We start from the raw sequence: 24,185 nt of genomic DNA on the forward strand, positions 1-24,185 counted from the left end.
TAATCTCTAAGGTGTCTAGTATTAATATATAAATTCACATATATTGAGTTTTGTTGAGTGTGGTCATAGAATGAGTAAACGTGTTGTGACCGCTGGGATAACAGTCAACTTAGGTTTACAATATAAATCCAATGCAGTTGTTAGTGCAAAATGACAAAATATTGCACTAAGTCAAAAGTTCAAATGTTACAAATAAGTTACAATATTGATGTTGCAATACTGCTAGCACTAATATAACAATTTGATGATATATGTTACAATAAAGTTACAATTTTGAAATATCTCAATGATTATATTTTTTTGCCTTTTATCTCAGTATTCCCATCAATATTGTAAAAGGGTTTTTATGCATAATGGTAAGCCTAGAATGTGATCAAACAGTTTAAAATAGCTGGGCTAAGCTACATAACCAATTTTATGACTGCAGAAATTTGTTAATTCAGTACCCACATTATCCCACCGGACTATAAAAGACAATTTTTCACAGAGTTTTCCAAAATATTTGTAAAAATAATTATTGATTATTTCAAAGGGTTAATAATGACACATGATTTGGATACTTTCATGGCTGGGAAAAATGTGGGATTAATGTCAACTAGTGGCTCAAACACTTTAACTCCAACACTATAAGAAAAAGGTGGATAAGTCAAAAATTAAATTTGATCTAACGGATCTGAATAATGACGCTATTGTCTTCTGTATAAGCAGCTTCACAGCTGAAACTGAAATAGTTCCATAATTGGTCAATTTTGCGACATTAACACTCTTATTTTTCTGTTTATTATGGTCTGTAATTTATGAAGTGCTATAGAAAAACATGCAACTTGACTTTGACTGTATTTTGCATGTCTAAGAAGCGCAGTCAGAGACTCACCCTGAGTTCGGCCAGTGCGTCGCCTCGCCGTAACTGTAGTTCACAAGATCACACTTATAGTTTATGACTTCAATCATCTGCAAACAGAGATCACAAATAACACAATCAATAAAGCAACCATGAAGCAGAAGTGCAACACATTTATAAAAGTGTGAAGGTGATTCAGAGAGTCTCTATCTCAGTGTGTTTAGTCAGAGGGTGATTTTTAGTGGATGTATGACATTAGATGTTGCTCATCTTATTAACTATTAAGGCTAGGCGGTACATAGACTTTATAAGATCTATCATTACACTGATGCTGCACATGCACCTGAAAAATAACAGAGTGCTTTCAAACAGCAGGCTGCATCTTACTAAGCACAAGAGAAGTATTAGCAAAAGGATGCTTGCAATAGGGTTTTGTACGACTAAACATTTATCCCAATTTGTAGAAAATAAAGGAAGTTTCCAAAATGCAGTTTAAATGCCGCTTCAAAGGGCTCTAAACGATCCCAGCCGAGGAGGGTCTTATCTAGCGAAATCTAGATCTATCTTTTCTGAAACAAAATAACAATTGATATAATTTTAACCTCAAATGCTCATCTTGTCTAGCTCTGTGTGTACTCTTCTCACTTCGGTTCAAGACAGTTAGGGTATGTCGAAAAACTACCATCTCATTTTCTGCTCCAATTTTTTTTTTTTTTAAATGCTAGCTAATGTTAAGGCACTTTATAAAACAACATGTTTTTAAACAGTTTTATAATATTTATATTTTTTATATTTCCCCCACAACTGCTTACACTTATTGTGTTCCTGATTGAAAATAACTTACAAAAAATAAATACCTTATAAATTTCTAATTATGCCATGATGTTAACAAAATATTTTTTAACTTGTTTATTTTCAGTTAGCACAGGTTTTGTATTTCTTTCTTAAACTGAATAATCAGTCTCATTGGTCTGAGTTCATGCATATTGCCTAAATTATTCACAAATATTGTTTTTTAAACTCAATAATTGAATCTCGTCAACATTATCTACAAATATTTTAACTCAGAAATTGAACATTGCAAAATTATCCACAAATATTTTTAACTAAAAACAATGAATATAGCCAAAATTATCTACAAATATTGTAATTAATAAATTGAATATTGCAAAATTATCCACTAATATTTTTAACTAAGACAACAGAATATTTCCCAAAAAAAATTTCAAATATTTTTTAACTCAAAAGAACTTAATTAAATTGCACTACATTGCTGTTTTATCTCCTTTTTGTAAAAGGTGTTTGATCTTCTTTGCATGTTTACTTTGTAACCACTCGGTCAATACTTCTACAGCGACGTAAGACGATTTCGAAATTGGAGGAGAAAATGAGATGGGAATTTCTCAAGAGAGAACTAATCCTTTAATGTGATTTAAGTGGTTTTTTTTTATTGTAAACTGAGGCTATTTTAATTAAAATAAAGCTGAAATAAAATAAAACAAATATTAGAACAAATACATTTATAAAAAATATATTTTTATTTTTTTATAAAATTTATAAAAATGTAATATATTAATATTTTTTTTTATATTTATAAAAAAAAAAAATGAAAAAGCACAAAATTACTCAAACTAAAACTAAAATGAAAATTGAAATATAAAATAGCTAATTAAAGTTTATAAATAATCCCATAATATCCCTGATTTAGGAGTTTAACTAGTTCCTAGATTGAGGTGTAATCTGGAGTGTTGATGTCTTACAGCTCGTATGAGGCCGGTTCCTGTCTCCATGGTGCTGAGGCGGGTGTCTCCGATCTTCACAGCCAGGATCTGAGCTCCTGGAGCGACACCGTTCCGCTCGGGCTCATCTGGGAAGTGACCCGCTGCGATGCTGGCCACGTGTGTCCCATGAGCTCCTGCAAACACACACTGATCAATGTAAAGCCTCTCAATGAGCAACTTATACATTTAATGACCATTATCATCAGTCTCACCTCCGCTGGTGACGATACACAGAGTGTTTCCCTCATCGTAGATGTTTACGGAGTAATTGAGCATCTCAGCGTATCCCAACGTGGCGTATTCCTGTCTCTCTCGATAAGAGCTCAGGACGGTGCAGGACGACAAGTCTCCGCTCTCAGAAGTGTCCACCACAGCCCTGAAACACACATAAACACACGATTATCACAATCATCAAATAATGCGCTGAAAATGTGCTCATCCTCAGGCCATCAGAGATGTAGGTGAATTTGTTTCTTCATCAGATTTGGAGAAATGCATCAATGGATTGCTCACCAATGAATCCTCTGCAGCTAGAAGTGTGCGATATGACCATATTTGATTGTGAGCAATTAAAAAGTCTCCACGATATGCTTTTGAAAAAATATTGTGGTATCGAGCTACAGCATGCCTCCGTCTTAATACAGGCTACTGTACACGACATTCATTAATTCACGGGACACTGCACTTATTCTCAAACACAAAAGTACATTATTTCGCATCTGATAGGCTAATACTGTCAAAACTACACAAGGATTACATACAAGCAAAGTCGGTTGTGTCTAAAGTGAAAGTAAACCGCTGAGAGAAAAACGGATGCGCTCCTGTATACTAGATGCGTGCAGCTCTTAAAGCGACAGAACTAAACATGCTGCCGATTGTCATTAAAGAGACAGTTCACCAAAAATGACTCGGATGGTGTCCTAACCCTCTAATAAACACACCTACTGTACCTGAAAACTTAAGTTTGTTTTATTTGTGTATTATGTGTATTTGTAACATATAGTCTTTGTTCTTTTTTTTATAACAAATATTAAACAATGACAACGATTTTTATCTTTGCCCACTTTTACCAAAACATCTGCCATTCTTTTTACTTTATATTTTCTTACCTTGTAAGGATTTGGTTTTAAAATGGGGACATTAGTTTGGCTGTACTGCTCAGACAACCAACATGACGAAGAATCGTGATATTTCTGAAAAAAATTGTGATATGATATTTTTGCCATATCGCGTACCCCCATCTGCAGTGAATGGGTGCCGTCAGAGTGTGAGTCTAAACAGCTGATAAAAGCATCACAATAATCCACACCACTCCAGTCCATCAGTTAACATCTTGAGAAGACAAAAGCTGAAACAAATCCAACATTACGACGTTTAACTAAAATACAAGTCCATAATCCATAATAACGCTTCCTCCAGTGAAAAAGTCAGCCACACATTTGTTTAGAGCTGTTTTTGCTTGTAAATAGTGCTCAGATTTCTCTCCTGACTCAGACCAAATCACTTTTTCACTGGAGGAAGCATTATTATGAATTATGGACTTTAGTAAAAACGTCTTCTCAAGATGTTAACTGATGGACCTGAGTGGTGTGGATTATTGTGATGCTTTTATCAGCTGTTTAGACTCACACTCTGACGGCACCCATTCACTGCATTGGTGATCCATTGGTGAGCAAGTGACAGAATGGCGCATTTCTCCAAATCCGATGTAGAAACAAACTCAACTACATTTTCATTTCAGTTAATATTTTCTATAAATCTTGTGGTTTAGTTGGAAAAGCTCTGACCTCCACGTGACGCCGTCATGCCATGATATACAGTCATAAACCGGTCCTGGATCGCTGTACTTCTTCTCCAGGGTTCCTAACAGCTCCACATGGCACTGTAGTTCCTCCTTCTGTAGCTTCTCCATCTAAAAACACCATGTTTAAAATGCAAAACAATCAGCAAGCATTATACAACACCACCATCTTTTCTCATGTTTTATTTTTATTCAAGCATGCAAATCCCAGCAGCGGTCTGACCTGTGATGGGTTTGGGTGAGCCTGGTCAAACTCTTCTACTCTGCGGCTGGCCTCAGCGAGGGCCGCTCTGTGCGCCGGATCCCACAGCTTCTCCTTACGCTCTTTCTGAAACGCCAGACATGGAATTATTACACATTGGTTTGAAGACAACATGCGCATGGGTTGTTTGTCATTTTCAATAAATTCAAAAATGAATATAACTAATGTTGTTGTTATTTAAAATGCTGTAAATCGTCAAACATATTTTGTCCTACTTGGACCTGTTGTTATAAACGCTGCAGTGTTACTTGATTTTTTACATTTTTGAGCCAAATGTCAAAATTGTCCCATGGTGTGACTGTCTAAAGCATGGTCCAATAAATTACAACTTTTATAAATTAAAAAGAAAAGCATACAAATTTTAATAAATACCTCTGGCATACTTGTACAAGTGTCTGTTTTAGTAAATGGCAATAAAAAAAATTTTCATCAATATATTTCTGAAAGCGTTGGAACTTGATACATTTTGTCTCAGAAAACCACACAAAAAAGAAGAAAAAAAAAAGAATTAAGTTATTTTTTCATGAAGATCAGACTTCACACTATATAAATATATGGTTCAAAGATGAAAAAGGGTTTAAGTATAAAAACAAGTGTAATGCTGCTTTAAATGGTTGTTGTTTTTCCAAAAAAAATATTAGTTTTCTGTTTAATTTAATTGCATTTTTTGCATGTTTTTCTGAGCAAAAAAATTTACATATCATACATTTTTCACTAATTTACAGAAGACACTAGTTGTCAAAAAAATCACGTTACCTGTATTCTCTCTTTGAGAGCTTTAGGGAAAAAATCATAACCGTTCTTTATTCCGATGTGATACTTTCCAGATGGATTCACCCAAGAATCAGGAATCTGAAGAGAAACAGAAATGTAAAAATGTACAATGTAAAGAAATCTTAGCGGTCCTGCATTTTATAAATGCAAAATATCATCTTGTGTTCTCAGTTTTGATTTTAGGGTGAAATACGAGAGTCAAACATGTCATTCTGCTGTTCACACAGATCTAATTTTAGAAACCTGAGCTTCTGAAAGCTTGCATGAACATTGATGAAGGACTCTTACTCTGAGCGTGCGTCCGGTCAGTCCGGTCACGACTCCGTCCTTCACCTCCGCTATAGTAGACATGTTCACATCCCCGCTGCCCGTCGTGTCGATGATGTCCACGATCTTGGGTTTGCCGTCTGTCGTAGTCTACATGAAAAAGCAAGAGATACTTCAGCATCAGTCTGGAGTCAAATCATATCAGATTCACAGCGGGATGCATTTTAAAACTTAGACAGACTGTATATTTATGATAAATGATCTATGTGTGAGTGCACAGATCAGCTCACATGATTCAAAGTGTTGCCATATGAGATTCTTTTTTTAAAAAATGATGATGGACAGACAGAAACAAGACATGTGTATCACATAAATCCCTTAGTAGTGAGCTGACAGTTGAGTGAGAGCTCAAAACAGCTGTTGGATCCGCTTACAGTTTAAGTTGACAACACTACCATCAAGTGTTTGAGGTGGACATGAACTATAACACACAATAAAGCACTAACCGGCTGTGCTCTAAAATCTAATGAGCTCCCTACATATAAAACACTACTTAGTGTGGGAAGCTCGGTTTTGAAACACAGCCTTTGTCATATATAATATTTATTTTTATGTTTAACATGATAAATGATTACTATAATACATTATCATGGTAAATGTCAAATGAAATTTCTTTGGAAATACCAAGGAAGCTGTGGTGTTACTATGGTAGTTCTTTGTAGGTGAGAGCCATTGATGAGGATGACACAGCTTGTCCTTTCAAACATGTCGTTTATGTTTTCAACAGCTTTATTCCGCTTGATTTGCTTCGCATATGTTAGTGCTTCGTTCTTTAAACATGACACCGGAGTTCCGGTAGCGTTCGGTATTTGTGGTCCCCTAAACGGGAGGAAACCCCATTGCGGCCTAGTGATGAACAGCAGCCGCGGGCTTGATTTACCTGCATGCCCGGGGCCCCTGGGTCCACCCCGGTGTCGAGGATCGCGATGAGCACCCCTCTGCCATCGTACTCCGGGAATTTAGTGAGGAACGAAGCGGCGCCGGTCTCTTTTTTCGGAAGCAGCCCGTGGAACGGGAACGGCTCTTCAGCGGAATGAGCAGACATGACCGTACAGAGCGAGAATGAAAACACAACACGACAGCGGCGGACCGGTATCGACACAATGTGCGCGGAGCCGAGCGACTCTCTTAAAGGCGCAGTAACACTCAATCTCAGCACCATCAACATACACTCCTTCATCTCAGTTTCGTTGTGGATTGGCACATTATTCTTGCACACATAATATTTATGTACTTACTAACTTAATAAGAGAGAAATCTAGATTTCTCTCCTAATTCAGCCCATAACTTGAGGAAGCATTTTTATGGATTATGGACTTGAATTTTAGTTAAAAATGGCTTAATGTTGGATTTGTTTCGGTTTTTGACTTGTCAAGATGTTAACTGATGGACTGGAGTGGTGTGGATTACTTGTGGATTATTGTGATGTTTTTATCAGCTGTTTGGACTCTCATTCCGACGGCACCCATTCACTGCATGTGATCCATTGGTGAGGCAGTGATGCAATGATGCATTTCTACAAATCTGATGAAGAAACAAACTCATTTACGTTTTGAATGGGCTGAGGATGAGAACATGCTGGTGGTTTAGTTGGAAATAAATAAATAAATAAATAAGTCTGCTACCAAGCAGATATGCTCTAAGAATGTTTTTTCCCATTAAGTTATAAAAACATTATTATTGAATATTCATGATTAGGTCATAGTTCAATTAGGACATTTAAGTAATTTTTATAAACATGCTTAGAAGAAAAAAAACATTACTGATGTGCATCTTGAGACAAAACAAAGGCACTGATTAATTTTAAGATCAGTCAGTGCAAGTTTCTTTCACTGGAAACAGCTCAGACTTACATTTTAGTCTACGACTTTAAGCCTTGTCTGTAAAACCGGGGGCTAATTTCCTACGTTTTCAGTTAAAGGGGTCATCAGATGCCCATTTTCCACAAGTTGATATGATTCTTTAGGGTCTTAATGAAAAGTCTATAATATACTTTGGCTAAAAATTCTCAATAGTAGTGTAATAAAACACCCTTTTACCTTGTCAAAATCAGCTCTGCAAAAAATCAACTCATTTTATTGCATGGGCCCTTTAAATGCAAATGAGCTCTGCTCGCCCCGCCCCTCTCTGATGTAGGATTATGAGCCGTAATGTTTGCTTTAGCTGCATTTAGCCACGTTTATCTGAGAAACTTGCAAAGATGCATAAAAACCCTTATCCTCACTTCTGCTGTGGATGAAGCTGCATCACGAATGATTCACACGAACATAGACGCATATGTAGATCAGGATCGGCACTTTCCTTTCAAAACGAAATAAACGTTGTCCTCTGCATCTTCAGTGGCTCAGATGTCCAGAGTAAATTAGGACTGCTGTATTCATGATTACATCCAACAACAGAACACCTCAATCGCTCAATTAGAGTCTTCCTCTGCACCTGAGTCACACAATGGCGATCGGAGTCGGACTGTTTGAGCTCGGTGAGGGCGGGGCTAAGGTAAGGCGCTCATGTCAATCAACTATCGTGGGAGGGGCCTCTGTCTGTGTGTCGTCACACCCTCAAGAAGCTGAGAATGACCTGATTTTAAAAAGGGGATATTACTTTTAAAGATTAAACAAATACAATTGTGTTTTTTTTTTATCATTGTAGGGTGGTTGTGTTCACAAACTGACAAAACACATTAATGTTCAAACAACATGGAAAAGTTAGTTTTGCATTCAATGACCCCTTTAAAACATGAGTTGTGTGGCCATTGTATTCAACCACTAGATGGCGTTATTGTCCCACTGTGATTATTCTTAGTGTTCAACATACTGCTTTCATTTGTCTGTCCAGTGCTGACCAGGCAGTGAGGAATGTCAGAAACCCATCCTGAGCAAGCATGTGGTAAAGAGCTTGTTCTGCTTTGATTGTGTGTGAAATGTGTGTTAAACACCAGCTGCATTCACTTTGTGTTAGAGCTTTTAAGGTCAGTTGAATCATTCAAAAGCACACTTCTCTAAAAGACTGGCAATGATGGCATGACCGACTTTAAATGACTCCAGTATGGACTCTTTTCTGAGAAATGTGGTTGTGAATGAATCAGTTTACATCCTCCTTTCAGAAAAAGAATTCAAAATGTGAATTTAGAAAATAAGAGGGATCATACAAAATGCAAAATGTTGTTGTTTATTTAGTACAGACCTGAATATGATATTTCACATAAAAAATGTTTACATACAAGAGAAAATAATAGCTGAATTGATCAAAATGACCCTGTTCACTTGATTAATTAATACTGTGTTGTTACCTGAATGATCCACAGTTGTGTTTTTTGTTTAGTGATAGTTGTTCATGAGTCCCTTGCTGTTCTTCAGAAAAACCCACAAATTCTTTGGTTTTCCAGCATTTTAGTGCATTTGAACCCTTTCCAGCAATGACTGTATGATTTTGAGATCCATCTTTTCACACTGAGAGCAACTGAGGGACTCATATGCAACTATTACAGAAGGTTCAAACACTCACTGATGCTCCAGAAGGAAAAAACATGCGTTAAGAGCTGGGGGTGAAAACTTTTGAACAGAATGAAACATTTGGACGTTTTTATTATTTTGCCTAAATATCATATTGTTTTCATTAGTGCCCTTCAGAGGCTACAGAAGATAGTTACATGTTTCCCAGAAGACCAAATAAGTTAAATCTAACCTGATCTTCAAATTCCAAAAGTTTTCACCCCCGGCTCTTAACGCATGTTTTTTTCCTTCTGGAGCATCAGTGAGTGTTTGAACCTTCTGTAATAGTTGCATATGAGTCCCATCTTTTATGTGAAATATCTTATTCAGGTCAGTACTAAATAAACAATAACATGCATTTTGTTTGATCCGTCTTATTTTGGGGGATGTAAACTTTTAACCTCAGGAGTATGAAACCTTATGTTGAACTCTTGAGATGGTTTTACACCCTAAAGGACATGTAGGATCAGCACTTGATGGTGCTTTTCAGTCTTGAATCTTTAAAAAAAAAAATGTTTTTTCTTACTATGGATGTCGATGGCTTCCAGCATCTGTTTGGTTACCAACATTCTACAAAATATCTTCTTTTGTGCTCAACAGAAGGAAGAAATGCATACAGGTTGAGTGCAAACTGAGTAAATGATATAAATAATGACAGAATTATAATTTTTTAGTTTAACTGTCTCTTAAAATGTTTAACTAGCCTTGTTTTCAAAAGTAAAAAGACGTGTCACTTTCTCAGTGCAAATGCATTTGTTGTTGCAAGTTGCATTTGATGAGATATATTAATAATATTTCTTATCAAATGTTTTTTTTTCTGCAGAAGAAAATTCTGTCTTAAAGGTCTTTATTTAATCTCATTGCTCTATACACTGCAAAAAAAATAAATAAATGCTTTTCTTACTTCAATTTTTGCCTTGTTCCCAGACAAAATGCAAAAAAATTCTTAAACCAAGAAGGATTTTCTAGACAAGTAAAAATTATTTTCTTGTTTTCAGAAAAACAAGTCAAAATTAAGTGGGTTTTTGCTTAGAACAAGCAAAATAATCTGCCAATTTCAAACAGAAAACAAGAAAAATTTTCTTACCCCATTGGCAGATTATTTAGCTCGTTTCAAGCAAAAACGCACTTAATTTTGACATTAAGAATTTAAGAATGTTTTGATATTTTGGCTGGAAAAAAGACAAAAAAACGAAGTAAGAAAAGCATTTTTTGCAGTGTAGGAGAACAGTGGCGTTAAATGACAGATTTCAAGGAGAATTTCATTTGTGATTTCAAGGAGAAGCATGAAAAATAGACTTACAAAGTATTAAATGAACACAATATTGTGCAAAAACAAATGCACTCGTATTCCAGAAATCTCTCAGTGTACAAAAGGGAAATAAATAGCCAGAATGTAATGACTTCTTGTGTTTTCTCTACTGTATGTAATGTGAGAATCTGGGACAGAAGCGATTATAGAGACGTATTAAAGCAGCACAAAGGAGGATCTATGAATATGTATTTCACTGCTGCGTTTTCTGCATTTCATTTGGATATGTTGTATTAGACATAAGAAATGCTCCTCATTCTAGAGAGATGTGCTTTATTTCTCATGTTAATCTCTGTCTCTGTGTTTTCTCAGTCTGAATCCAGTGTTCACAGCGAGGCATTACCAGCCCTGCAGCAAGACTTGCCAGCTCTGTAATTTTCTGTGTTTGTGCGCTGATCTCAACAGCTATTTTCAGCTCATCTCCACTGTTTCTGCGACTTGTGAGAGAAATTAAAGCACTGTTGAGCATCTCTCAGTTTATTAAAAGAGCATCTGTCTCTCACACCCTCACACATCCTGAGACAAATGATGCCACAAGGCCTTGTGCACACATCTGACATCTAATGCTTTTTGAGAATGATATGAAAATAGAAGGGAATGTGAGTTCTTAGATGTGCTCAGATGATCAGATATCAGATTGCGCAAATTGCATGTGAAAAATGTGCGCGCAATAAGATTCGCAGTGGAATAATCAGGTTGACAGTGTAAATGTGGCCTATCTGACGGCAGATGAGTGCATGCTCATGTGCTAAATTAATACATGCAAATGATCCCTAATCACTTCATACAAGACAACAGAAGAAATTCAAGCTGTTTTTACATGTGAGGAGTAGATTTACATTGCATTTTAACACTATAAAGCCTGGCATTTTAAATAATAGTCAGAAAATCAATTTTAATGGAACAGTCTGGTGAAAATATTGAATAATAGAATATATTAAAAAATCTAAAATTTTCATGTGTTTCATGTTTATATGCATTTATAGTCTAAAATAGTGATAATACAGAGAAAAAGGCTCAAACTGAGCAAAAATATGTAATTTTGTGCAATGCTCAAACGTTTGAGATCAGTATGTTTTTTAAAGTCTTTTAAAGACATTTCTTATGCTCATCAAGGTTGTGTTTATTTGTTAAAAAATACAGAAACATTTAAAAAAAAATTGTAAATATTGTAAAATACTAACAATATACACTACTGTTCAAAAGTTTGGGGTCGGTAATTTTTTCTTCTTCCTTTTTTTGAAAGAAATTAATAATTTATTCACCAAGGATGTGTTAAATTAATAAAAAGTGATCGCATAGATTTACATTGTTAGAAAAAATTTATATTTTAAATAAATGCGGTTCTTTTTAACTTGTTATTCATTAAAGAATCCTGAAAAAATAATCAGGTTCCAAAAAATATTTGTCAGTTTCCAACATTAATAATTCAGCTGGTGAATAATAACAGCTGGTGAAAATTCAGCTTTGCATCACAGACATAAATTATATTTTAAAGTATATTGAAATAAAAACCATTATTTTATATTGTAATAACATTGTGCAATATTAGTTTTTTTCTATATTTTTAATTAAATATATGCAGCTGTGATAAGCAGAAGAGGCATCTTTAAAAACATTAGTCTTACAAGTCTGCAATAATGATTGAAAGTGTTTTGTCAGTGTAAATGTGGCCTCACAGACACAAGCGAGTGTTTTGAATAAAGTGCGTGCTAAATTAATAAATGCAAATGTGTTTTTATATTTCTGCACAACAGAGAAACACCATAGTGCTGATCTAATAACATTTCCTGAGCAGATTTTCAATGCATTTAATGCATTAACCTCTGCGTTCTCCAAGCTGAACACACACACATACGCACACCCCTGGTGGTTTACCACAGGGTGTAGTCAGCGCTGTTTTGACTAAAATAAAAACATCAAATAGACGGTTACATTGCCCCCATTACACACTGCCCTGCATGTGTCTGTACACTCCCTTCAGTCAGAAATTTGCATGCGGCCGGTGCTTGTGTGACAAAGTATTGTTTGTCTCAGCATGCTTTGTATATACGTCAAAGCGTGGTCATGTTCAGAATCTATCAGTTGCATCCATGCAGATGTCAGTCTTTTTCTCAAAGTGCCTTGTTGTGACTGTTGCATGCTGACGCTCAGGATTGGAGCAATGCAATTAGCTCTGGTGCTATTTTAAAAGGGTCAGACACTAATACCATACAGCCAGGTTAATGGAAGCACTGTGGCAACAATAGTCCCTCCTCAGCGTCTGCTGACAAAGACCGCCGGCCGTCCTGGACGGATGAGGATGATTGAGCTTAAGTCCAACAGATAGGCCAGCAGATATAGGCCCATGAATTGTAGTCAGGGTCATTAAAACATCACCCTGGACTTGGTGATCCTTCAGTAAGAAGCTCACAGACAAATCTGCAGTTTGTAGCCTAAACGCATGAACGACACGAGATCTGTTTCACAGGTTTAAATTACACTCTCGTTCTCTCTTCACAAGCCAGATGAGATTTCAGTGACTGGTAACAAACTAGATGAGCTTTCGGTGGATTGCACATCGCACATCGTTTTATTCAGTGTTTAAGCTTATTTTCAGAAAGCATGTGATATACAGTCAAACCAAAATGAATTCAGACACCTTCACATTATTACAGTTTATTCACTATAGTTTGGAGAACGGTAATAAAATATGACAAGAACTTACAGTTAAACTGTGTCAGAACAAATTTAGCTTGATAGATAGGTGTGTAGCAAACATATATACTAACACTATAATGACCTGCACTCAGTAGTAAAAATACATCAAACGTTATATCTGTACAGGTATGTGCCATAAAATCTGACCAGATCTAGATGTTAAGATGTCCACATCAAAAGAAATGTACAAAAGAGACTTTATGTCCATAGAAAGCACGTTAAATGTAAGCAGTCTACTTTTAAAGTTTCAAATAAGTTTTTGGAGAATAAAATGTCAAAATTTGGTTGCAATAATGTTACATTGTTATTCAGGTGTGACACAATATTTATTTAAAAATTCAAACAATATGCTTATTCTGACTTGTGCATATTAAAATATATAAAAGAATAAGGGAGCATATTAGATTTTATTGTTTTAAATCAGTAAAAAATTCTGACAAGTGGGCATAACCTAGAATAGTGGCAAATTGTTTGAGTTACAACTAGTATTTGGGGTGAAAGTAATTCGCCTTTTAATATGTCATAAATGGATTTTTGTTGTAAATATGCCTGACAAGATTGTTACACTGAATGACATTTGAGTGGGTGTCTTCTGTAAATTAGAGAAAAATATATGATATTTATTTTTTTGCTCAGAAAAACAACAACAATTTTAAGCAGTATTACGCTTATTGTTTTTATGCTTAAACTCTTTTTTGTCTTTGACCCACAAAAATGCAGTATGCACTAAAATACTAGTATTAAAGTGGGAATGCTTATATTGTTTTTACAACTATAGTATAGTGTAGTATAGTTACGCCAGGCTGTTTTAAAAAATGAGAAGTTGTTCTTAATTGGCTTGCCTGGTTAAAAAGAAAAGTATAATGGCAGAAACTATGCTTTTTTTCATCGTGGCAACTTTTTAGTCTGCTAATGTCAGTTTTAATAATGCATTCTGGTGTTCCCCCACCCTCAATGATGAATATTTGGTTACGCCTTGAGCGAGGGTGACTCTTGTCCCAAACCATGCTAGTGTTATTTATAGAAGCAGACGAGGGCAGAACTCGTCAGAAAGTGGTGCAAAAGTCTCAGAAATATGCGAAACCAAACAAAAAGGGCCAGTTTTACATTGAAGTTCATTGTCATTTTATGAAGTTCAAGTATGGTGAGCCTCTAAAAAGAAGAGAAGCTCAAACCGCATGGTGGTATTCAAATAAAAATGATGCAAGTTGGCTAATTTGGAAAGGATTACTTGACATAAATGGGCTGTTCCATCGTATCGTGTCTCCAGAACATTACACTGCAGTGCTTTTCTAGCTTAGATTTTTTGTCTTGTTTCCAGCCAAAACATCTAAAAATTCTTAAATCAAGAAGGATTTTCTAGACGAGTAAAAATTATTGTCTTGTTTTCAGAAAAAAAGTCAAAATTAAGTACATTTTTGCTTGAAACAAGCAAAATTATCTGCCAATGGGGTAAGAAAAATAATCTTGTTTTCTGTTTGAAATAGGATTTTTTTTCTTACCCCATTGACAGATTTTTTGGCTTGTTCTAAGCAAAAACTCACTTAATTTTGAGTTGTTTTTTCTGTAAACAAGAAAATAATTTTTACTTGTCTAGAAAATCCATCTTGATTTAAGAATTTTTAGATATTTTGACTGGAATCAAGACAAAAAATCTAAGCTAGAAAAACAGTGTATATGTACAAATATGCATAATAATTAAGTATAAAATACATGTTATCATAAGGCAAAGTGTCCTAGACTTTAATCTAACCGCAAATTTAAAATATTTAATTTTACAAAAATAATTAAACTGCCTAAAACACTAAATTCGTACATGTCCCCAGTGTCTAACATTGCATTTTAACATTATTATCAATATAATGTTTACAAAAATACTCCTTGTGCAGGCCTAGATAAATTGTGATTTTTTAATGATAAATATTTTTTTATCATGAAATCAACCATTTCTTTAAAATAGGTTCGCCTAAAGGGAAAAAAAATAATTTGTTGACATATTTAAAAAAATGCTGGTAACAGGACTGAGAAAAAGGCCTTTATCTTCCACTTTAAACTTGTGTAAAAAATAAATAAAGTTACCTGAGATGGACCAATGCACATTTTGAATAGTTAAATACGTGTATTACTATATTCAGTCTTAAAGAAAAGATAGAAAGTGATTTTTTAAAAGAGTTTTGGAAGCAAGTGGCGCCAATTCGGTGGAAGGTTCCAAATAGTGCTTGCTTGCGGTTCAAGAATAACTGCAAGTTGTTTTGAAAGCTAAAGCTAAAGCTAAAAGTGTATAACGGCACTCAAATGGCCATTATCAGTGCTGTTTAGAACGCTAATTTGGCTAAAATCTTGCAATGAACGCGACGCGATGAAACTAGAAAGAAATTTTGACGCGACGCTTTCGCTGTAGACGCGGTGTAACGTGACAGTCCCCTCCCGCTACATGACGCACCCGTGCCGTCATCCAATGAGCACACGGGAAGCCATTCCTAAGCCCCTCCCCCTCGAGAAACGGTCGCGTTTGAGCTGTGCGTTCGCGGCGCTTTGCTCAGTCCGGTGAGTCACCGTCCGCGCTGGAATACATAGAGAGAAAGAGAGAGTGGCGGATAACGAACGGAAAACGGGAAAGAGCTGGAGCTGCGAGCATGGCGGTCGAAGAGGAAGGTCTTCGGGTTTTCCAAAGTGTCAAAATAAAAATCGGTGAGTTCTAGAGCGCTTTCCATATTCTGACTGACTGAAATCACACGGTCGCGCTCAGCGCGCTCACTGTCTATTGTGAGAATTTGTGGATATTTATAGAAATGTACACAATTTTAATATGTAATTGTGTCACTTAGCTATTAACTCACATATAAATGAAGCATTTGATCATATCACAAGGTAAATAATCTCACAAAAGTGTTTGAATGACGCCTCAGCTCCGTCTGACTACAGTGAGCCTCAAATAGCTGCGCATCCAGATGCGTGAAAACACTCATATCTGTGCCCTCAGATCCTTATATTCGTCTTAAAGGTGTTTTGCCTCACACAAAGAGAGATTAGAACACAGAAATGTGTGTTTCACTCCAGCTGTGGGTGTTTAGAAGCAGCAGAGCATTTTAGCTCTGGACTCATAAACGTTACAAACGCTTTTTCAGTGTGTTCTGCATCTGAAATCATTTACAAAGGCATTGCAACAAGTACAACATGCTGATGAAATCATTCTTTCCGACTCGAACAGAAATGCATGCGATTTTCTTCCTGGACAGACAGACAGAGAGACAGACAGACATGTGTTGTGTGTTCTCAGTTTGACTGCTGGCATGTGGTTAGTCGGATGTAAACATGATAAACACTGGGAAGATGCTCTTTTGTTTTTGTCTCTTTCAATTTCTATTTGAGTGTGCTTGACATTTGAAATTGTACATTAGTGTTTGTGTGTTCGTTTGTGTGTGATGTTGCTCTGTTCCTCAGGTGCACACTGCTCTCAATGCGTGTTTGCTGCTGTCATTGAGTTGTTATTTGACTCAGATTAAAGCAGAACACACTCACACTCACACACACACACACACACACACACACACACACACACACACACACACACACACACACACACACACACACACACACACACAGAGTCCTGCAGGTCTAATCTAATCTCTGTACAGCACAGTAAACGCGCTCCGGCCGCGGCAGTGTGTGGTGCCAAGGGCAGGTCTGAATACCATTTTTTGAGCTTCGAAGCTTCGGTAGTAATCATATAACACATTCAGAATTAATACATTGTTATAGAACATTGCGAGTTGGAAGCTGCGCGCCTCAAGCAGGCAGAGCTTATATGCGTCGAGAACGGACATTGCACTAGTGATACAAAACACAGGTCTGTTAAGAGCAATACTTTTAATAAGGTAGCCTAACATTTTTTAACAAACAAATCACTCCCAAATCAGAAATTAGCTGCACAGTAATTACTGACAGCATAAAGGGTAGGCTATTTAAATAAAAGAAGAAAGAAAGAAATGGTGCGGTGTTTATTTATAAATAAATTTATATCTAAATTATTTGTAAATACATATATATATACATTATATATGACGTTTGTGTATATAGGCCTATATATAAAATACATATGTATATTATTTTGAAACCCAAAATAAATGAGGCTCAAACATTATTAACAAACGTGCGTGTTTATTTGAGCACTTCCTTCAGTGAACAAGCAGCCTACAAAGCGCTAAAATAAATCAAATAAATAATAAATTTAAAAATGAAACTAGCCTAAATAAGAACGTTAAATCGGCTATTAAACAAACTTTCGTTGCAAAAATTCCTAAAACCTCGCCCGGACCTCGTCTGACATCTCATCCGAGTCTTTTTTCTCTTTCTCTTCCCCATGACACAGCTGCTGATTTTAATAGCAAAGTGATTACATTTATTTTCGTTTATTTAGGTTATAAAGTTAATTTAGAAATATATTTGGAACACTTTTTATTTGTTAAATTTAATTTTTTTTTATTGTAACGACCAAGCAGTCAGCGGCAGACATCAATTTAGCCTTCTCAAGTCATCACAATTTAAATTAAAATCCATAGATATAAAAAACTTAAAGCATATCACAATATTAGTAGAATCGTTTAACCTGGATAAAAGTGTGTTATTAGGCTCATATCCAATCGTTTGTGCGGAGAGTAAAGCTGAAGCACGCTTTGCAGAACATGGTGCCAGTGCGATGTGAAACTTCATTTTTGCTCATAAAGGTAAGACTAATATATCACCCGGAACTGTAAAGAAATAATTTAAATAATTCAAATCGAAAACAAAACTTTTTCATTAGCTATAGGCCTAATCCATAAATATGCATTTAGGCATTAAAGGCGAGTCAGGATCGTCAATTTCATCTTTGTGCCAAATACTAGTTTATTAAAAAATAATTTCAAATATCCCCTTACTTTTTTCCCGACACATTCATGATAATTATTTTTGCTGGGGCTTTACGGTCAGCTTTAGCCTACTGCATGCATTTAAACGCGGATGTGCGGTTGTCATTGTGACAGTCACAGCCCTAGTTTTGCTTCCACCATTCAAGTGAGCCCGACTGTACTTTATAGTGTCTCTCAAATATTGCTCAATCTCCCTCTCTCTCTTTTTTTTTTTTTTTTTTTTGCTGTCTCTGTGTTAGTGGCGCAGCAGTCTGATCTTCTTTATTCATATTTAAGCTTGAATGAGAACCGTTTCGCGGGGGATGCAAGGTGTATGAAAAAAAAGAGAATATTCGAATCTCAAAATTTAAAATCGAATGCCGACCCACCGAACGAATATTCGAATAAACAAATATTCTGGTCCAGCCCTAGTGGTGCCCAGGCACGTGTTTGGCTCTGAGCATCACGCTCTTCATTTCCATATGTACCACAGTGCAGCTGAACACATTTATATGAGCTTGTCTAACTGCTTTGCATTTAAATATCACTCAGATCGGTTGTGCATTGCAAAAAAAATGGTGTTGATCTCTTTGCCTCTGTATTTGTACTCTGCACAATGTAAATACAGTTCAACGTGAACCAAAACTTGAAGCTTTAATATTCTGTTTGTGACCCTGGACCACAAAACCAGTCATAAGGGTAAATATTTTGAGATTGAGATTTATACATCATCTGAAAGCTGAATACGTAGGCAGAGATCTAAAATCTGAAATCTGAGGGTGCAAAAAAATCAATATAGTGAGAAAATCACCTTTAAAGTTGTCTTAGCAATGCATATTACTAATCAAAAATTAAGTTTTGAAATATTAACAATAGGAAATTTACAAAATATCTTCAGTGAACGTGATCTTTACTTAATATATAAATGATTTTTGGCATAAAATAAAAATCGATAAGTTTCAATGAAATCAATGTATTGTCGGCTGTTGCTACAAATATAACTGTGCTATCTAAGACTAGTTTTGTGCTCCAGGGTCACATATAATGCAACATTTATGCCTCTTAATGTAACCTGTTATATTAACATTATAATACTTACGTATGCATAGAACACATCTTTAGAAAGCATAATGCATTGACATGACAAACAGCCAATTTCAGATGTAACAGGAGTCTGCAAATATTGTAATGCATTTTAATAATTTAAATGAATAAAATGTGTTTGTTATTATTATTAACAGGTAATAAGAGTGTTATTACTATTAGCATGCAAAGAACTCATCATAGTACTGGCATTGCATGGTACTTTTTAATGGTGTTTGAAGAAGATCACATCATGTTATTGTAATAAACCTAAACTGTAGTTAGAAACAAATGTGCAATTGAGTTCTGCTCCACTTTAGATGCATAAAATGGCTTGTTAATAATGTTATATCAACACTTATATGTAACGGTGATAGGATAACATTGATGCAATCTTACCAAAATAAGAGGGATCATACAAAATCCATTGTTATTGTTTATTTAGTACTGACCTGAATAAGATATTTCACATAAAAGATGTTTACATATAGTCCATAAGAGAAAATAATAGTTTTTAGCCCGTTCAAAAGTTCCCTTGATTCTTAATACTGTGTTGTTGTTACCTGAGTGATCCACAGCTGTTCATGAGTCCCTTGTTTGTCCCAAACTGTCTGCTGTTCTTCAGAAAAATCCTTCAGCTCCCACAAATTCTTTGGTTTTCCAGCATTTTTGTGTATTTGATCCCTTTCCAGCAATGACTGTATGATTTTGAGATCCATCTTTTCACACTGAGGACAACTGAGGGACTCATATGCAACTATTACAGAAGGTTCAAACACTCACTGATGCTCCAGAAGGAAAAAACATGCGTTAAGAGCCGGGGGTGAAAACTTTTGGAATTTGAAGATCAGGGTAGATTTAACTTATTTTGTCTTCTGGGAAACATGTAACTATCTTCTGTAGGGCACTAATGAAAACAGTATGATATTTAGGTCAAATAATAAAAATGTCCAAATGTTTCATTCTGTTCAAAAGTTTTCACCCCAACCCATTTTCAATGCATGTTTTTTCCTTCTGGAGCATCAGTGAGTGTTTGAAGCTTCTGTAATAGTTGCATATGAGTCCCTCAGTTGTCCTCAGTGTGAAAAGATGGATCTCAAAATCATACGGTCATTGTTGGAAAGGGTTCAAATGCACCAAAATGCTGGAAAACCGAAGAATTTGTGTGTGTTTTTTTTTTTTGAAGAACAGCAGGCTGTTCAGGACAAAGGAGGGACTCATGAACAGCTATCACTCAACAAATAAACACAGCTGTGGATCATTCAGGTAACAACACAGTATTACGAATCAAGGGGATGTAAACTTTTGAACCAATGTTCTTTCATGTGAAATATCTTATTCAAGTCAGTACTAAATAAACAATAACATGCGTTTTGTATGATCCTTCTTATTTTGCTAAAATAATGAACATTTTGCAGATTCTGAAACATTTGACCTCAACTGTAGATATATGGGAACAATTCCATTCGTACTTGTTTCCTAACATCCGCAGATCCCTGTGTGGCAGTTTGGTATTTTTAACCCGATTGCTTCACCAGCGTTTGACAGAATTGGGCACATTTTGGAGAAGTAGCCCCTCAGTTTGACGCTACAAGTCACGCACTTTTGAACAGCAAAGAAAACCAGTGAGATCTGTAAGAGAAATCTCATCTGTGGTAGATGTTATCCGCCATCTAGGGCTGGGCAATAATTCGATAACGATAATTATCACAATATAGGTTTTTTTTTTTTTCGATAAAACATTAATGATAGTTGGATTGTCATGGCCACACCAGGCTCATCCTCCACTCAGATCACCCAATCACCAGAATACTAATCAGCAGCACCTGCGTCTAATCACCAAGCCCTACAAGAGCACGCTCACTGCACTCCCTCATTGTCTGGTCACCCTCGTGGAATTAGACTCGTATGTATGCTCTAACTATATGTTTCAAGGATTACCTTTATTCAAGCTTCTCCTTTCGTTCTCCCAGTGTTTCCTCGTCTCCTACAAACTCCAACTCCAACGCTCACTCCAACGGATCTCCTACCAGCTCCTGGCGACCAGCCAGCATTCTATTTGTGCAGTGCGTGCTCTGATCGTCTGGTAATACACAACTCTCATTCATCAAGACCAGCTATCTCTCACCAAGGACAGTTAATTCATCTGTGCTTTGCTCATTCTGCTTTGTCAATAAACATACCTATTGGATTTACTAACATCTCTCGTCTGAGTCTGCGTTCCGTTACAGATGACCAGACCATAACATCATGAATCCAACAGGTGTAGATCCCTTCCAGGAGCTGGTAGATTCACTTCGGAAAGTCCTTACTGTACCCGCGAGCACCGCACCTCCGCCTGCACCGCCGCCAGCACCAGTTTCCACGCCCTCTTCTTCGGCTCCTGTTTACACCGCCAGTCCCGTGGTCAATCCAGCGCCCTACTCAGGCTCGGCGGAAGAATGCAACGGGTTTCTGCTACAGTGTTCGCTCGCCCTCGAGATGCAGCCGCATAGATTTCCCACTGAGAGAGCTGAGATTTCATTCATTATATCTCTCTTGTCAGGTCGAGCGCTCCAGTGGGCAGAATCATTATGGCAGCAAGATGGACCAGCCACCCATTCTCTTAACGTCTTCATCACTCATTTCAGAGAGGTATTTGGACTACCTGTTGGAGATTCATCTGTGGGTGAACAATTATACCATTTACAACAAGGTAGAAGTTCAATCCAAGACTATGCTCTCCGATTCCGTACCCTAGCTGCCTCAAGTGGATGGAATGAGCGCTCCCTGATTACAACTTATCGCCAGGGGCTGGAGCCCTCATTGCGGCTGCATCTCTCGGCATATGATGACACCATAGGGCTTGAGCGCTTTATCCAACTGTCCGTCAGAGTAGCAAACCGGATAAGAGGCTGTATGGAGGGTAATTTGTGCCAAAACCCTCTCCCTCTCCGCCAGCCAGAGCTTCCCAGCCCTCCAGAACCAGCTTTCGAACCCATGCAGATCGACTATTCACGTCTTTCATCGACCGAACGTCGACGCCGGCTGACCCAGGGCTTATGTCTATATTGTGGTCAAAATGGACACATCCTTCAGACGTGTCCCATCCGTCCCCCCAGGCCCATGGTGAGTGTAGTTTCATATTCCTCTACAAATGCACGCCCACTCACCACTGCCGTTCAGCTCACTACTCCTCATCACTCTGTTACAGTACACGCCCTCCTCGATTCTGGGTCAGCCGGCAACTTCATCTCCCAAGACCTCTGCAATCAACTTGGACTCAAGAAAAAAGTAAATAATATCCCATACAAAATCCAATCCATCACAGGTAGTCCCCTTGTGCAAGGAAAAATTCGTTACTACGTGGGTCCCCTTCAACTTCAAGTCGGTCAGCTCCATATCGAAGAAATCTGCCTGCTGGTTCTGGAGAAGTCCACCGCTGGGATTGTTTTAGGGCGTCCGTGGCTCGTTTTGCATGATCCCACCTTATCATGGACCACTGGCGAAGTTCTGAAGTGGGGTAAGGATTGCTTCTCCAGATGTTTCCCTCAGATACCCAAACCAGTAAGCCAGAATCTCACCCTACCACTTAGCTCCACATCCATTGAGAGTCCGGTTGAGAAGCTTTCCGTGGAGATACCTGCAGATTATTCCCACTTCAGTGACGTGTTCTGCCCAAAACGAGCCACGCGGTTACCACCTCATCGACCATGGGACTGTGCGATAGAGCTTCTGCCCGGTGAACCAGTGCCCAGAGGCAAGATATATCCACTCTCCATCCCTGAACAGAAGGCCATGGAGGAGTATATCGAGGAGGCACTGCAACAAGGGTACATCCGTCAATCTACCTCCCCTGCTGCTTCCAGCTTTTTCTTTGTTGCTAAAAAGGACGGAGGCTTGCGGCCTTGCATTGACTACCGGGCACTTAACAACATCACTGTCAAATACCGTTATCCCCTTCCTCTCGTCCCAGCCGCTCTGGAGCAACTTCGCGGAGCCCGCATCTTCTCTAAATTGGACCTCAGGAGTGCGTACAACCTCATTCGGATACGTGAGGGGGACGAATGGAAGACAGCTTTTGTCACCCCTACAGGCCACTACGAATATCTAGTTATGCCCTATGGATTAGTAAATGCCCCCTCCGTTTTCCAAGGATACATGAATGAGGTGTTCCGGGAGTGCCTCCACCGTTACGTCCTAGTGTACATTGATGATATCCTTGTGTACTCCCGGAACGAGGCCGAACATCGCCAGCACGTCTCTGAGGTCCTTAAACGGCTCCGTAAACATCACCTCTTCCTCAAAGCAGAAAAATGCACCTTCCATCAAACCTCCATTCAATTCCTCGGTTACGACATCAGTCCTAAAGGCATTCAGATGGACGAGAGGAAGGTAGTAGCAATCAAATCCTGGCCCATTCCTACATCTGTCAAAGAACTGCAAAGATTCCTTGGTTTCTCTAATTTCTATCGTCGTTTCATCCACAACTACAGTGCCATAACCTCTGCTCTTACTGATCTCCTGAAAGGTAAGCCCAAGTCTCTGTCCTGGACTCCAGAAGCTGGCCTAGCAATGAGGACTTTGCAACAAGCCTTCACTTCAGCACCTCTCCTGGTCCATCCTGATCCGGAAAAACCATTCATCATAGAGGTGGATGCCTCTACATCAGGAGTAGGTGCTGTCCTATCACAGCAGCAGGGGACCCCATCTCGACTCCACCCATGTGCCTTCTTTTCCAAGAAACTATCCTCGGCGGAGCAGAATTATGATATCGGCAACAGAGAGCTTCTTGCCATCAAGCTCGCCCTGGAGGAATGGAGACACTGGCTGGAGGGGGCCCTTCATCCTTTTGTGGTACTTACAGATCACCGTAACCTTGAATATCTCAGAGAAACCAAACGATTGAATCCCCGGCAGGCCAGGTGGGCCCTCTTCTTTACTC

General features: G+C 37.6%; 2 protein-coding genes across 8 annotated transcripts in view; one reads left to right on the plus strand and one right to left on the minus strand.

Annotated features, from left to right (window-relative positions):
- tpp2 (tripeptidyl peptidase 2) overlaps positions 1-6,880 on the minus strand; it is a 32,628-nt gene extending 25,748 nt beyond the window's left edge. For all 4 annotated transcript variants that reach the window (XM_073841932.1, XM_073841929.1, XM_073841930.1 and 1 more), the window contains exons 1-8: positions 6,667-6,880; positions 5,748-5,876; positions 5,442-5,537; positions 4,647-4,751; positions 4,410-4,534; positions 2,835-2,998; positions 2,602-2,756; positions 875-951 (exon numbers count right to left, since the gene is read on the minus strand). In XM_073841932.1, the coding sequence (XP_073698033.1) occupies positions 875-951; positions 2,602-2,756; positions 2,835-2,998; positions 4,410-4,534; positions 4,647-4,751; positions 5,442-5,537; positions 5,748-5,876; positions 6,667-6,831 (1,016 nt within the window). In that variant the 5' untranslated portion in view covers positions 6,832-6,880. The remainder of the gene's footprint in view (positions 1-874; positions 952-2,601; positions 2,757-2,834; positions 2,999-4,409; positions 4,535-4,646; positions 4,752-5,441; positions 5,538-5,747; positions 5,877-6,666) is intronic.
- Positions 6,881-15,846: 8,966 nt separating this feature from the next.
- Positions 15,847-24,185, plus strand: part of rasa3 (RAS p21 protein activator 3) — a 61,201-nt gene continuing 52,862 nt past the window's right edge. For all 4 annotated transcript variants that reach the window (XM_073841899.1, XM_073841900.1, XM_073841901.1 and 1 more), the window contains exon 1: positions 15,847-15,980. In XM_073841899.1, coding sequence (XP_073698000.1) covers positions 15,926-15,980 — 55 coding nt within the window. In that variant the 5' untranslated portion in view covers positions 15,847-15,925. The remainder of the gene's footprint in view (positions 15,981-24,185) is intronic.

The sequence above is a fragment of the Garra rufa genome, chromosome 6, assembly GCF_049309525.1.
Source record: "Garra rufa chromosome 6, GarRuf1.0, whole genome shotgun sequence".
Taxonomy (NCBI): domain Eukaryota; kingdom Metazoa; phylum Chordata; class Actinopteri; order Cypriniformes; family Cyprinidae; genus Garra; species Garra rufa.